General features: G+C 38.4%; 1 protein-coding gene across 1 annotated transcript in view; it reads right to left on the bottom strand.

The window, feature by feature from the left end:
- DPYD (dihydropyrimidine dehydrogenase) overlaps window positions 1-14,213 on the bottom strand; it is a gene marked incomplete at its 3' end in the record, with an annotated part of 137,774 nt that overhangs the window by 34,966 nt on the left and 88,595 nt on the right. Inside the window, exons 10-11 of the mRNA XM_009865013.1 lie at window positions 9,839-9,959; window positions 8,881-9,000 (exon numbers count right to left, since the gene is read on the bottom strand). Of these exons, the coding sequence (XP_009863315.1) occupies window positions 8,881-9,000; window positions 9,839-9,959 (241 nt within the window). The remainder of the gene's footprint in view (window positions 1-8,880; window positions 9,001-9,838; window positions 9,960-14,213) is intronic.

Genomic DNA, 14,213 nt, shown 5'->3' with positions numbered 1-14,213 from the left:
GAGGCCTTTCCTCTGCCTCATATAATGAAGCTTCCTTAACTCTGATAACCCATACTCAAGTTTGAATCCATCATGTGTGTACACTGCAAGAAAATGCTGCAGATGTCCAGGCCAACTTGAACACCACCACCTGAAATTATCTTCTTTGTGCTTCAGTCCATGGCCATATGCTTAACCACTTAAAACTAATGCTTCTCTACAAAGAGTACTTCTGCATTGCCTGCAACACTAAGACCAGGAGGTCAGCTCAAACTTGTGCAATTGCTTGTTGCAATTGCAACCCTTCTAACCAGTCACTGAGCAGCTGCTGGGATATCATCAGGCATGCAGTTCTCACAGTCTAGACACATTTTTGTAGGGAGTAGTAGCTTTTCAATTGTATGAAAGACTGGAGAATTATACTGCATGCCACCACAGTCTCTAGTCCTCAGTCACGCTGCACTTGGAAGTCATAAGACATTTTGAATTCATTGTGATTATCCAAGGATAAAGGTGAGGAAGATCAGATTGAGAGAGCTGATGAGACTTAATGGAAAACAAATGTAGCAGGAGACTTCACCAGAGCTTTTTTCCATTTTTATTATTTTAATTAACGTCTATTTGAAAATCTTGATAGCATTTTAATTCCTGTGTTAGAATAAGCTGAGAATTACTTAAATGCCAAGTATTTTCCAAATAAATAATTCACAAGATACTTAAAGTGGTTATATTTAAATGACCTCTAAAATGAACTGTAGTAAGTTTTTCTAGGATAGAAATATATCAGTTTTCAACACAATAATCTCCAAAGGGCATGACACAAAAATACTATGAAAGATTTTTTTGTGTTAGCTTAAAATTGGAAGAGATGATTTTAAGAGAGACACCTTCCCCTCTACACCTGACACACATGGAAAGACAATCAACTCATGCTTACAAAGACAACATCAATGGGTTTAATCTTGCTGATATTACTGGAAGGAGACATTTTCTGTTCTCAGCTGAGTTACACCTTCTCACCGGGTCACAGTTTGCATATGGCACATTCACCCCTATCCATTACTGTAAACGAGTTTAAATACAAAGCCTTGCTCCACTAGCCTGCTTTAAAATGCTTTGACAGCTCTTTTACTTTCTCTATTAATTTCCATTCTTTTTTAATCAGAGTATGTCTCTAAGCTGCGAACTATAAGAGGACTCTATTTAATCACGTTAATCCATGCTATTATATGAACCAATTTCCATTTCATCTACCTGCACTCAGATTAAAACCGTATATTCTTCCACCCATACTTGTACAAGCTAGGCCACAGTCATTCTGTGTTGTCCTCATATTACGTATGAGAAGAATTTATGATTTCATCTGAATCACCTTCTGACATTCACCTTTGGTAGCCATCAGTAAGACTTGATAGTTTAAGAGTTATCTGTTGTTTTCTTTTTAAAAAACCCCACTCATCTGGGAAATTAATTATTTCAACTGGCCATATTCTTCTATATGAGCTTTGATGTATACAGTAAATCCCAAGTGTTGAACAACAATAGTTTAGAGATCAATTTAATCACAGGCTATTAAAACAGGAGAATATAGATGATTGCATTTCTAAAACCCTGTACAGACCGGCAACAGTTAACAATGATTTGATGATTTTCTAGGAGTTTGGAACAAATACTTGGCTTCTAGTCTGAGAGTAATGCTGGACATTTCTGTCTGATGCTTGGGGGATTCAGCCAACTAACAGATACATTTGGTGAAGAATCTCATTCTAGTCATGCCCTCCCTTCCTAATTTCCCTTTTCACTGTTTTGTCGTCTTTGCCTGTTCCTCAGGGAATCGAGTGATTGATAGCCTAATCCAATGACTGTATTACAGCTGCCTCGACTTGGACTCTTTTCCTTATCATTAGCAGTTAGCCTATGGTTAAATTCACAGCTCACTGCTTGGTACAGCCCCTGAGATTTAAGGGTCTGGCCTTTAGAAAATATTTAACATAAAATTGAAATCTTGACATACTAAGAATTCAGTTCTCTGCAAGGCTTCTTTAATTAATCCAATGTACTGTACCAATGTTCTATATGAGGCTGTGACATAGTGAACTGTTACTGAAGCTCACAGAGATGTGTAATTCTAAATTAAACACTCGCTTACATGTACCTATCCTGCATTTGTTTCCCAAGTACATGTATATGAATGTGAAAATTTAAATTCAATCTATATTAATAATAAACCACAAGCCAATTACTCTTCAAGAGTAAAGACTTTTCATTTATTTCAAGCTTGGAATGAGCTTTTTTCAAAGTAGGAGGAGGAGAAAACAGAGCTTTGCTCAAATGCTGTGTGTAAAGACTCATGCTTCATTCTTTGTTCAGGACTTGTTTAATCTTTTGGTAAATTAAATCAGTTATGATCATTTTTAATCAACTACAAATGGCACTTCTGCTAGAAGTATTTTCTTTGTGGAAAAGAAATTGGCTAAAAAATATTAAAAGTGAAAAAAATATGCTGAGTTCTCTGACCTTATCTGGAGAATAATACTTATTTTTAAATAGCTATGGAAAGGATGTAGACCTTGATCTATGCTGTAAACCTTTGCCCTACTTCCAGTCAGTCGATGAGCTGCAAGCTTCTATGAAAATGGCAGCTGAGTCCCAGATGAAAAATTATGCATCTCATAAACTGCTATTCTGCTGAAATGTCAAGCTATGGCAGGGCTGTACCTCAAACTCAGCACTTGGCATTTTCCTTCTGTCTGCTTTGTTGCCATGAAGCAAACATGAACAGTGAGGATTTGTGTAGGGCAGGTAGCAGGCGAGCTCCCTGTCAAAAATCTATTATTAGGGCTCTGATCTCTCCTGCACATACCAGTGACGGCAGAACACTAAGAGAAATCAGACTGCTGCAAGGACACGATGGAAAACAGAGGACTCTTTGCGAATCCTGACATAATATATGCAAATAGGGGCTTTTAATGGCTGAGCAACACTTAAAAGAAATAATAAAACAAAATTAAAATTGTACTACAGCATATATTTGTTTTTTACTCCTATCCACAGTTTTATAAATATATGTTAATGTAAATAGTCTTTAACTGTAAGTAAATATTTATACTAAACAGAAGTGTCTATGCATACATACATTTTGTTTTGTTTCCAGTGATGGGCAGCTTTTCATTCATTTCTATTAAGATCCACATTGCACAGTCACTGAGAGAACTGTGATTAAGAAAGTAAATGCTCTTGGGTTTTTTTGGCTTTTTTTTCACTTTTCTTTCAAGGATGTATCACAAAATTAAAAGGCAGTCATTACTATAACTTCAACTTTTCTGTTTTCAATATAATCCATACATTTCAGGTTAGAATATATGCCCCTATTAATAATATCAGTTATTCATATAATGTATACATTTTAATTTCATGAAATAACACCTGCAAAGGATTACCTTAAACACCACAATTGCTGTCTGACAGTATTTTTTTTTTTTAAAAAAGACAGATCCACTAATTTACTTCAAAAATAACTAAAATTAACCACCTCTGCCAGTTAGCGATAGTTATACATTCCCACATTTAATGACTGAATCTGCTATCTAGGTACATTCCTTCTGACCTCCCTTGTGGTCAGCTATGAAGTTATAACACACAACTTTTTGAATCTCTCTCATTCTGGAAAATATACAAACACATGTACTCAAACATGCTATACAATATATCTGTGCAAATAATGTCAAAATACTAGAGAATGTAGTAACAGGAGAAAGCAATAAGAGCAGATAGACACAAGGTGTTTGAACTACTACTGTAAAATACTGCAATATTTTTGCAACAGAGCATTAAAAGGATTCATAGTGAGTGCACCGTAGAGAGATTTGCTTTTAACTTAAGTTTTTTCCAAAGTCCAGTATATAGTTTTATAGATTTATCCCCTAAGGATCTGGCTTCCAGACAAAAAACAAAGAAACAAACAGATGACAAGGAACAAAAAAAAAAAAAGGAAATTCAAACAGAAGCTCTGCTCTATTTTGCCAGTAATAGATATGCTATTGTGCTGCAATGTGATGTGTTTTATAAAACACATCTGGAATATGGAAGTGTACTATGAAAGCTCATCAAAAACCTTTATCTTTTTTAAAAAAAAATTAAAACAATTTAAAGGAAACAAATCTTGGGGATGCATGTAGCTGCTGACAGTATATTAACGTTTCTCTTGGAAACCTGGCATCTTATTCTAGTATCTATAAAATATGCATTTTCAAAATAATTTATACTTACACAGAGTAAAACATATCTTTCAGAGCCAGAGGTCATTATTCGTTGTGAGAATAAACACAAGCAGCAGTAGTTTCTTTTTAAGATCCAAATACGCTGCACTGCACATATATAGGAAGGTAAAATGTTATGTATTCTATACTCTCAAACCCAAAATACTGCTGGATCAATTCTAAAAGCTCCTAATCCTGCACACATATATGGGATTTATACAGCTTGGGAAGCCAAATCTTAATTTTAGTATTTTTTCTTTCATCATAAGGACTTATTTCCTTAACTGTATTTTGAAGGCTTCATCAGGTCATTTCCACTTTTTGAGTAATGGGTAGTCCCTGGAAACTTATAAAAAATGGATGAAGACTGGGATCCTCTAAGCACAATGCCCTCTCATGTAACAGGGCCACAGAGATCCAAAAGGCTACCATAACCCCTTGGGCTCAGCTGAGGCTCCATGGTGCCAACTGGAAACGAATTTTCTTTAAAATTGATTTGTCAAAATTAAAATGAAATTTATCCTGCACACATTTTTTGGCACCAGGAGAGACGTAGAAGGTGAAATAAAACCAGAGAGATTTTACAACACTCAGCAGTCAGAGGGTAAACTTGGAATGCAGGGGATCCAACCGGGACCTGGGCTCACACCTGGGATTTAAACCTGGCTTTCCCAAGTCAGGCTGGTGAGCAGGTCGGCAGGCTGTGCTAGTACGAGTGGGTATCCTGTGAGAGCTGTTTCACTTTGTATTAATAATTCAATATTTGCAGGGAGGCGAGGAAGAGAGAGAGCCTAATCCTACAGTCTAGTGGTCAAACATCCACTTGGGATACTGGGGTCCTTTCCCTGTCAAAACCACCCAGCAAACAGGAGGGTAGGAAGGAGGAAACAGTGATGCTGATCAAATTAGATCAAAGCAGGAAGGTCACTGCCCGAGCGCTGTCTGGGAAGAAAACACTGACTGTGACAAAGCTAAATTTGGTTTTTAAAGTAATCTTATTAAGCCTCTCCTTCTTTGAAAGATTGAAAAAAAAAAAGTTTTAAAAACCAGAGACTTAAGTTTGTTCTCAAAATGTCTCAGGGTCTGGCAACGATGTTAATATACCTTTTTATCATGATCTTTATACATGTTAGGCAAACCACAGGAAACTACCTGTCATTTAGTAATTTAAAGGTAATTAAAAAGAAATTCTATTTTTAGTGTCTCTGTGTTCTGGAAGAATGACAATCCTCCTGCATATAGCTAGCTTTTGCAGGAGGCAGACGAGAAGAGGAGGGAAGAGGAGGCCAAGAGAAAGTCATATATGGGAAACATTTCTTCAGTACACGGCCATGCAGGAGCACATTTTAGAACAGTGGAGGACAGGGAAGACTGCAAGTCAAAATGTCAGGCTGCTGTTAGGCCAGGGCATTAGCATACTTTCATTATTTGCTATTTGATGGAAACTTTCACGAACCTCTGAGGAGTAACCTTGCACTCACATGGAGAAGGCAACCCCCACTGTATTAAGAAACCTGTGGACATAGCGAGTTTATAAAACGTCGAAGAACAGCTGTCCCTTAAGAGAACGACTTCTTCACAAAGGCCGCAGAGCGTCCCGGCTGCCGCGGCCCCCCCCAGCTGCTCTAGGGCACCATGAAACGCTCCCCCCCTCAGCCCCAGCAGCAGGAGCCAGCCCTGAGCCTTCTGCACAGCAAGGTGGGGCAGGGGCTGGCCCACGCCCGCCAGGGGCGGGCTGGTGGGTTTCGACCCGCCGTGGCTCACCTCCCGTTTTCTGCCAGCCTCCTCCTCTCACACCCTGGGGCCCTCCACCGAGGTGTGGGCTCTGTCAGCTCTCAGGGCAGGGAATGGAAATGCTGAGCACAGGGGACAGGACATATCAAGGAGGAACTCCAGAAATACTCCATTGTGAGGAATTCCTCTCTGGGTGGGCGCTGCCGAGTCACCAGCTCTGGGCTTAGGTACGTTTCAGACCTCACTAGCCCTCCTGACCAAGGGGACTCTGAGCTGAGACCTGCCCAGCGCTGGAGGCCAGCTCCCCGCCTCGGCCACACAGCACCGCGAGCACTGCACCCCACGGCACAGGCGCTGTGCCAGGCCAGCATCACTTCCAGTCCAGAAAAGAATCAAAATCTGTGCAACTGGAAAAAATCCAGAAAGTGAGATGTAGCTTGGCTATGCGCTGTATCTGCTCTGGGTTTGTGTACCAGAGAACATGATAAACCAGCTTTGCGTCGGTAAAACATGGAAAATGGACTAAGCTTACCGCTTCTGTAATAGTGCTGACTTTCACTTTAAAAAATAATTATCTTTTGAGAGGAATTATTTGAAAAAACAACAGAAAGTTACAGGCTCTATTACACAATAAAACAGAACAAGAAGCATAAGTATGTCAAAATAGAAAAATGATACTTTACACTACGAAGCGACTTCCACGCCAGGACCACAGAGCTCTTCCCAACAAGCCTGTAGGCATCTGAGTAGTGTTGCTGCCATTTCACAGACAGAAGAAAAAAAGCACGGAAAGGTCAAGTGTCTGGCTGCCGGCCATGCGGCTCAGTCGAGAAGAGACCTCCCAAGTACGGCCACCCTGCCCACTGCTCTGATGAGACAACACGTTGTCTCTTTTTTGTCTTCTTGTATTCACGCCAGGTCTCTTGATTTAAAATTGCTTTCCTGCTTCTGTAAATTTGTATACTGCTACACTCTGATCACTGAGCAGAAAGTATTGCGAGGTCTTGCAGAGGCTATTGACTTTATTGGCTGTGCAGCTTTCTTTTGTGCAATGAGTTGTGGGATTGGGACCTAGTGGTGCCAACTATCAGCGATAAACCTTTATATACTTGTCTTCGACTATATGCTCTTTAAAAACATAATAAATGCCAATAATTTATATTTTGATAATGAAAACCATTTCTGATAACGTAATTGACAACATTTCCAGTGGTTTTCATATTTTTTAAGTGACCAGACATGTGTCACAGGTAATGGTGCATCCTAAAGTAACATTTTCTGTTTCCTCTGTAAAACTGCAGGGGAAAAAAAAATTACTTACACACACACACACACATATATATATATACTAAAAAAAAATAAAATTGGTGAAAGATGTTTCCTCAGGTCCCACTTACAACAGAGTTATAAATAACAGAAATGCTGGTACATCCTCCCTTATAGCTAAGAATCCAGGTGCCACTGTAATTTACACTACATGCATGTTTCAAATCTGTGACATGAGACACACTTTTCATAATGCAGTCATTTTATAGATTTTATTAGACAGACTTATGGTAGGAAGGAATATTCAGAAATTGCAACTTAAATGAGAAAATGTGAATGGTGTTACTTATATAAAATAAGACTGCAATAGTTCTTTTATTAATTTTTAATGCACAGCACCCACTGTGACCTCCTTTATTCTTTTCCTGTCAACATGGCAGGCTAGAGAAATTGAAATGGGCTGTAGCTGTTTTCTTCTTGCTCCCCTCTTCGTCCCATTTTGCATAATATTAAAATATAACATCTTATTGGATTGTCACTGTGAAATAATCATTATGCAATAGGCATAATGATTTCTTCTGATTGTTATATCTTCCTTACTTTTCAGCATTCTCTAAAAAATTCCAAATTCCATGTAGTCATCTTAGGCAATAAGGCAATTTTCCACTGAATACACTCGTCTGAATTAAAGTTTGTTTAAAAGTTATCTTTTGCTACAATTCTTACTGTTCTCTAAGTATAACACCAGACACAAAGAATTTTTTGCCTGTCTGGTCTCCTTTGATTAGATTTTTTTTGAGGTGAGGTAGGAGGCGGGTCCAATAAAATAGTGTTTGACTTAATCAGAAGGATGCTGTTACTTCTCTTACGTATATTCACTGCTACCTCGATCACCAAGGAGACTAATCTCCATACCAGTAAAGTCAAGAAGCTTACACTATTGTCTTTGCAGGGCCAAGTTCATGTTGTCACAGCAACAGAGTGCACAGGGTCAATAGATTAATACATTAGTGTGCAGAGGCACTGAACTGGAGTGTAGAAGTTTTGCTGCTGGTTTTAAAATTGAATGGGGAAGTAGGACTTGGAAATATGGCCTACACAAGATATTGTTGTCTATCTCAAGGAAAAAGCTACAAAAATATACATATATTTGCCTAATATAGTCTGTCATTTTTACCACAGTGGGAACAGGAGGAAATAACCTCCTCAGAAGAGATGCATTTGGCAAGAAGGAGGGAGGAAGGCTGGAGTTCAAGCTATGAAACATACACTGCATTTGGATTGTTGATATTTCCCCCTGCAATGCCCTTTCATTAGCCTCTGTCTAACGTGGGGCCTGACAATTGTGACAGAATGAAAAATTTGAGGAAGAGCAAGGGTCACGAGAGAAGAGATTTCCTTCCCTCTCGAGTGACCCTATCACAGTATTCTGATGCAGCGCTTTGCCATTAAGGAAAGGGCAACCCAAGAGCCTTCACACTTAATCTGTTCCATCTGTCATGACTATTAGAAACATTGACCAGCAGTGAGCTTTAAGGACTTGGTGTGACTGCAAACATGATATTCTAGCCCACTACAAGAACCTCCTGATGTTCCGAAAGCCTCCAAGGAAGTACCATGCATCAGAAAGGGCAACACCTACCTGACATGCCACCATATGTGGTCCTCAGTCCTCCCCCAACTGCTGGCCAAGGTGTGCTGTCTGCTTTCAGTCCCATCAGTCCCGACACAGTGTTGGTGGCTGTAACACCATCTGCTCCACCTGTGAAAGAAAAGGTCAGTCACTTTTTGTTAAATCACATGTGTAAGTACACGAAAGGAAAAAAAACAACAGAAAAGCCTGTGAAACTGTGAAATAACTAGAAATTTAAATAAACAGCTGAAGACAAAAAGCAACAAACTGGAGATGCACAGAAGCCAAGGTGATGCGCAGAAGGGTCCTTAAGACCAATCCTGGGCTGATAAATTTAGCACTAGCTTTGAGGCAGTTTGCATCAGTTGAAAGAGCTGTAAGGGCTATAAGAGCATGTGAGAAATACCAGGGCTAACAGGCAGATCTCTGCCCTTCACTGTGTGGGACAGAACTTGCTACAGCGGTTTTTCAACACACGGAGGTGCCCCAGCACAGGGGTCATCTCCTCCAAGCTTGTGGAGCTACATGAAATGAACAATGCAACAAAGCATGGTTCTAAGTGATGGATTAACACACCTATTTAGAAACTTTAAGTTGTAAGGAGGGAAAAAAAAATAATATATATACGTCTTCAAATGGTGTATTTCTGTTTTCTCAGACTAGAGGAATTTACAGTGATATGGTAAATGTATAAATATGATAGAAATAGGAGTGTGCAAGCACAGACATAAACATATATGATTTATTGTTAAGAGTCTAATATAGTTCTCTTCATATACTGCTATATTCTAGAACATAGACAAAATGAGGAAGTGTTTGATCACTATGTTTATTCTAAATACACCAGATAAACTACTTTCATATTAGTTTCTGTTGCTACATGTTATTATTCCAGCAACACCCCTATCTTACCCCATCTAGCAAATCAAAAAAAAATCTGCACAGCTTGTGCACTGGAGTTGGTTACCTTCCTGTGCAGCCATCGCAATATTCACAATATCAGTGACATTTGGGGTCAGCTTGGCAAAGAAAGGAATATGAACAGCTTGTCTAACCCAGCGACAGATGTTCCGTACCAGCTCTGGATCCTGTTCAAATAGGTCAGATAAACATAGAACATAATTAAAAGTAATACGAACAAAAGGTATATCAAGGAAATAGAAAACTTTGCTCTAAGTGGCTATGCTGCTATTTTGTGAAAGTACACATCAGGACTGAACCTCATCTCATTAGCTAACTTATTTCAGACACATCGAGGAAGTAGATATCCATTACAGAAAGGTTAGTTCATGAAAAAATGAAAATTTGCTTTTTTCTTTTTCCCCAAAAGACAAAGATATCACAAAATGTTTCCTTCCCAGAGAGGGAAAAATATCATTTTGGATGACACAGACTTTCTTTACCCATTTATTTTAAAAATTACTTTTCAGTTTTAATGATGCACTCCATGTAAGGTACATTGAAGATAACCAGTATCCCATACAATAATGGGATCCTGAAGCAGTGGCTGATCATGCCTTTATCAGAAAAACAAGGATGACTCAAGATTGCAGGGCTATCAGAATGAAGTTCAGCATTTCTGAACTCTCCTCTGACTTCAGAGTATAACTTGGGATAGCCACAGTGTAAATGAAAGATCAAAATCTTCTCTGTTATAGCCAGAAATCGAAACCTTCAAGTGTTAGCTTTTCCTGATTTCCAGGCATTTACTTCCCTTATGGAATACATCTCATGTAGACAGTAATCAACTATCCTTTCCATCGACAATAGTTCAGTGGAACTAACACTCTGCAACTGGCATATATGATGGTTATTGTTCAGTATAACTCTTGGGGTGTGGGTTATTGTTTTCTTCCATTGGCTATTGATAAAGCTCTTCAACAAATGCCTTAAAATTTGCAGCAATGATGCATGTAGAACACGGTGCATGATCTGGTTAAAAAATGAATGGTGCTGTTAGAAGATTTAGTACAAGTATAAACTGTGGGTAGGCTAATTGGTACCACAGCAATTATTTACATTTACTAAATCTTTATCACTCTCTCAGATAAAGTCTTTCATATATGAATAATTTTCTCACATTTGGATATTGTAAAAACTCAGAAAGCTGCATTGCTATGTAGAAACTGAAAACGAGATGCGCTTAAATGAAGTTTAGTTTAAAACAATCCAACAGACACCAAGGTTGTCAGTCTGGTGAGTGCACAGGAAATATCCCCTTGTTGTTTTTTTCTTTTTACACCACTGGTTAAATATAAACAAAAAACCCCCACAGGCTGGGTTCCTACAAAGTACACAACGCTTGACATGAATAGTAAAACCCTGAGAATTAGTTGTGCCATTTCAATAAAAATGGTGATTCTCCCCGCCCATGCGGCTTCCATGAAATATGTATGAACGCTGCACCACCAGTATGAAAGTAGTTGCATCTTTGACTTTCATTTCTGTTTTGAATTTCCTTGAGGCTCAACACAGCAATGAGAGACCCTCTAGAAGACATGAACTGTATATCCTTTATGTTAATTCTTCTCCTTCGAAATCCTTGTAATACTTCTCAGGATGTTGCCATCCCACAACTCATCATGCTTACAGCGCTGCCATAAAAATTCTTACTCCAGCATACACTAATATTTAAAAAAAATACCAACAATTATTTTAATTCACACTGATTAACTTACTAGGACATTTCTTTCATTCCTATAAAACTAATTTCCACCACACTCAAAACAACTAGTTTGTTTATTTCTAAAGTGTTTGGTTTGGTTTTTTTCTGCAATCTTTAATTTATTTGCTTATTACATAAAGAACATAGAAAGATAATGCTGGATACCTGAAAAAAATCACTGTTTACCTTCCTGTCACACACAAAACATCACACACGTGACAGATCTCACTGCTTCCCTTTTCAGTGCGAGTCCTACAGTGCAGCTGTACTGAAGCGTCCTGCCGATCCATCCTCCCTCCTCCTCTTCCTCCCTCTGCTCTGCCTTCAGCCCCCTCCTGCTCAGATTTCTCATGGTGCAGGGACCAGTGTCAGTGTAGCCGAGCCCTAATCTTCCTCCTTGCTGTAGCGACATCACAAGTGCCCAGAGGCCACAGCTACTACACGCCTGAGCTTCCCTGCTGCCAGAGGGATTTCTATGCCATGAAGTCACTGCATGCAAACACCAGAGCTTTTATGCTCTGCAGACAATGAACATATACTCAAAAAAGGAATAATATCCCTGCCTGGTTTTGTCTGTAAATTCACATTTTCTTCTTTAGATCACTAAAAAAAGTTATTTGTTCATTTATAAAATTAACAATTTCCCACTACATTCGCAGTGAGGACTTGAAAAAATGCATCATAAGTCATCAGACAATTGACAGCAGAAGATATTCATGCCACTGGACAGCTATTTTTCATATGGAATGAATGAACTACATTAACATAATTCAGGGGAAGTTCTCTGGATGGTGTACAACCCCTCCATAAAAGCTTGCTTCTTCACTGAAAACAATTTACAGAGGTCACACAGGAGCAGAACTTCTGAGAAAGATTCAGATGATTAGAAATAGAAAATTCACTTCTAAACACAATTATTGACTAAAGAGATTATCCCAATTTGAAATGCAGTTCAAAACTGAAGATTTCTGAGAATATTCATCTATCATATTTGGCAAAGTTTTAAACTCAGGTGCAACTTGAACAAGGTGAGCAACCCGGCATGGAAAACTAGTTTTAAAGAGGCCATCTACAGACTTCACTTTGCCTAATTTTGATGATTCAGGGCCTCCCATCTACTAGGATTTTTGAAAGGCTGATCCCAATTTACAAATTACATTTACTGATTCTTAGCAAAGATTGGATTTATGAAACACTTAAGGATGAGGATATAACCTGTAAAAGAAGGAATCTTGAGGCTTGTAAATGACATTACAAAAAATACCTGTCATTGTTAATAAAACATAAATATCTTCTTTTTGCGCCAAGCCAACTTCATGCAAGCGCCTGCAGCTTTTATCATTGATAAAGAGGTTGAAGCCTGCATAGTTAAGATATATTTTCTAAATGGCTTGATATGTAAGATGTTATTAGCTGTAAAAACAGCTGGGCATTTACATTTGCAATACAAACTAAACAAAATATTATTCTGCTTAATGTAGTACAGGATTTTAATGCTTTTGGTTCAAAGTCTACCATGTTGCTATAAATTACCTTCTTCTATTACACATAAGTAGGTTTGTTGGTTCTCTCATTAATGATGACACAGTGTAATTGTTACAGAATGCGTAGCATAATTTTGCTTTGTGTGTCAGTCCAGAACAATGAACAAATGCTCCAATGGACTGTAACATCCGTTGGTAGCACACTTCATTTATCTGCTGTATTTTAATTTCTTTTAAACAAACACCATCTAACTGTAAGCTTGGTGAAATTACTATCAGCTAAAACATAATATTGATTCATGCACTCTACCTACAGGAATCTGTTGCCAATTTAATACCATATAAAGTCTCTTTTGGTATGAGATGTACATCAGGGTGTCTTCTGTCTTCCTGTTCTTAATCAAATATTGCTTGTTTATTCCAAAGGCACAGGAGACTTGAATGTTATAGGGGTTGTCTTTTTACTTGCCTAAGCAGCAGTACAGAATCATTTTTCCTGAATATTCATTATAGCCTTGGGCTAGATGGAGCTTTTAATCCTAACTACTCATTGCCAATGGGCAGATATACTAGAGGAAAAACAACTATTCACCTTTCTTTTTCCTAAATGATCGCATGATAAGCTTAACTACAACCACAACTATAAGAATAAGTCCTCAGAAATTAAAGCAGCAAGTTGTCTACTGATTGCATTTGGCATTGGTAAGGAGATGAATTCCACATCCTATCACCCCCAAGGCAGAAACATTCTGCATGTTTAAAAAGGAGTGTGAAAATGCTGTGCATAGAGTAGGTCACCTCTCCTTATGTTTCATGGAAAAAGACAAAACCACTAAGAAATGTCTGGCTGTAGATTTTTAGAAATTTTGTAAATTTTTACTATGACCTGTTTTGTGTGTTATTGCAGGGTTGTCATTTCTACACCACCCTGTTACTGCACAACCTTCCAGAACACCTCTCTGAGATAGGGAAGTACTTATTATACCTGTTTAATAAACAGTGAGGGGAGAGTCAGATAGACTGAGGTGCGACTCCTCAAACTCACTCTTTTGGTGCCCAGTTTCTAAGTCATTTGCATAAGGATCTGAAAAGTTTTGTCTGAAGAAAACTCCATTTGATTCTTCAGAATGCCTTAAACCGTGAGACACTTTCCGCATTAACAAAAGCAATATTTTTAATACTTGAATTTCATC

This window comes from Apaloderma vittatum, unplaced genomic scaffold (genome assembly GCF_000703405.1).
Source record: "Apaloderma vittatum isolate BGI_N311 unplaced genomic scaffold, ASM70340v1 scaffold15392, whole genome shotgun sequence".
NCBI lineage: Eukaryota > Metazoa > Chordata > Aves > Trogoniformes > Trogonidae > Apaloderma > Apaloderma vittatum.
Note: the sequence above shows the minus strand (reverse complement) of the source record. Positions and strands in the feature narration are given on the sequence as shown.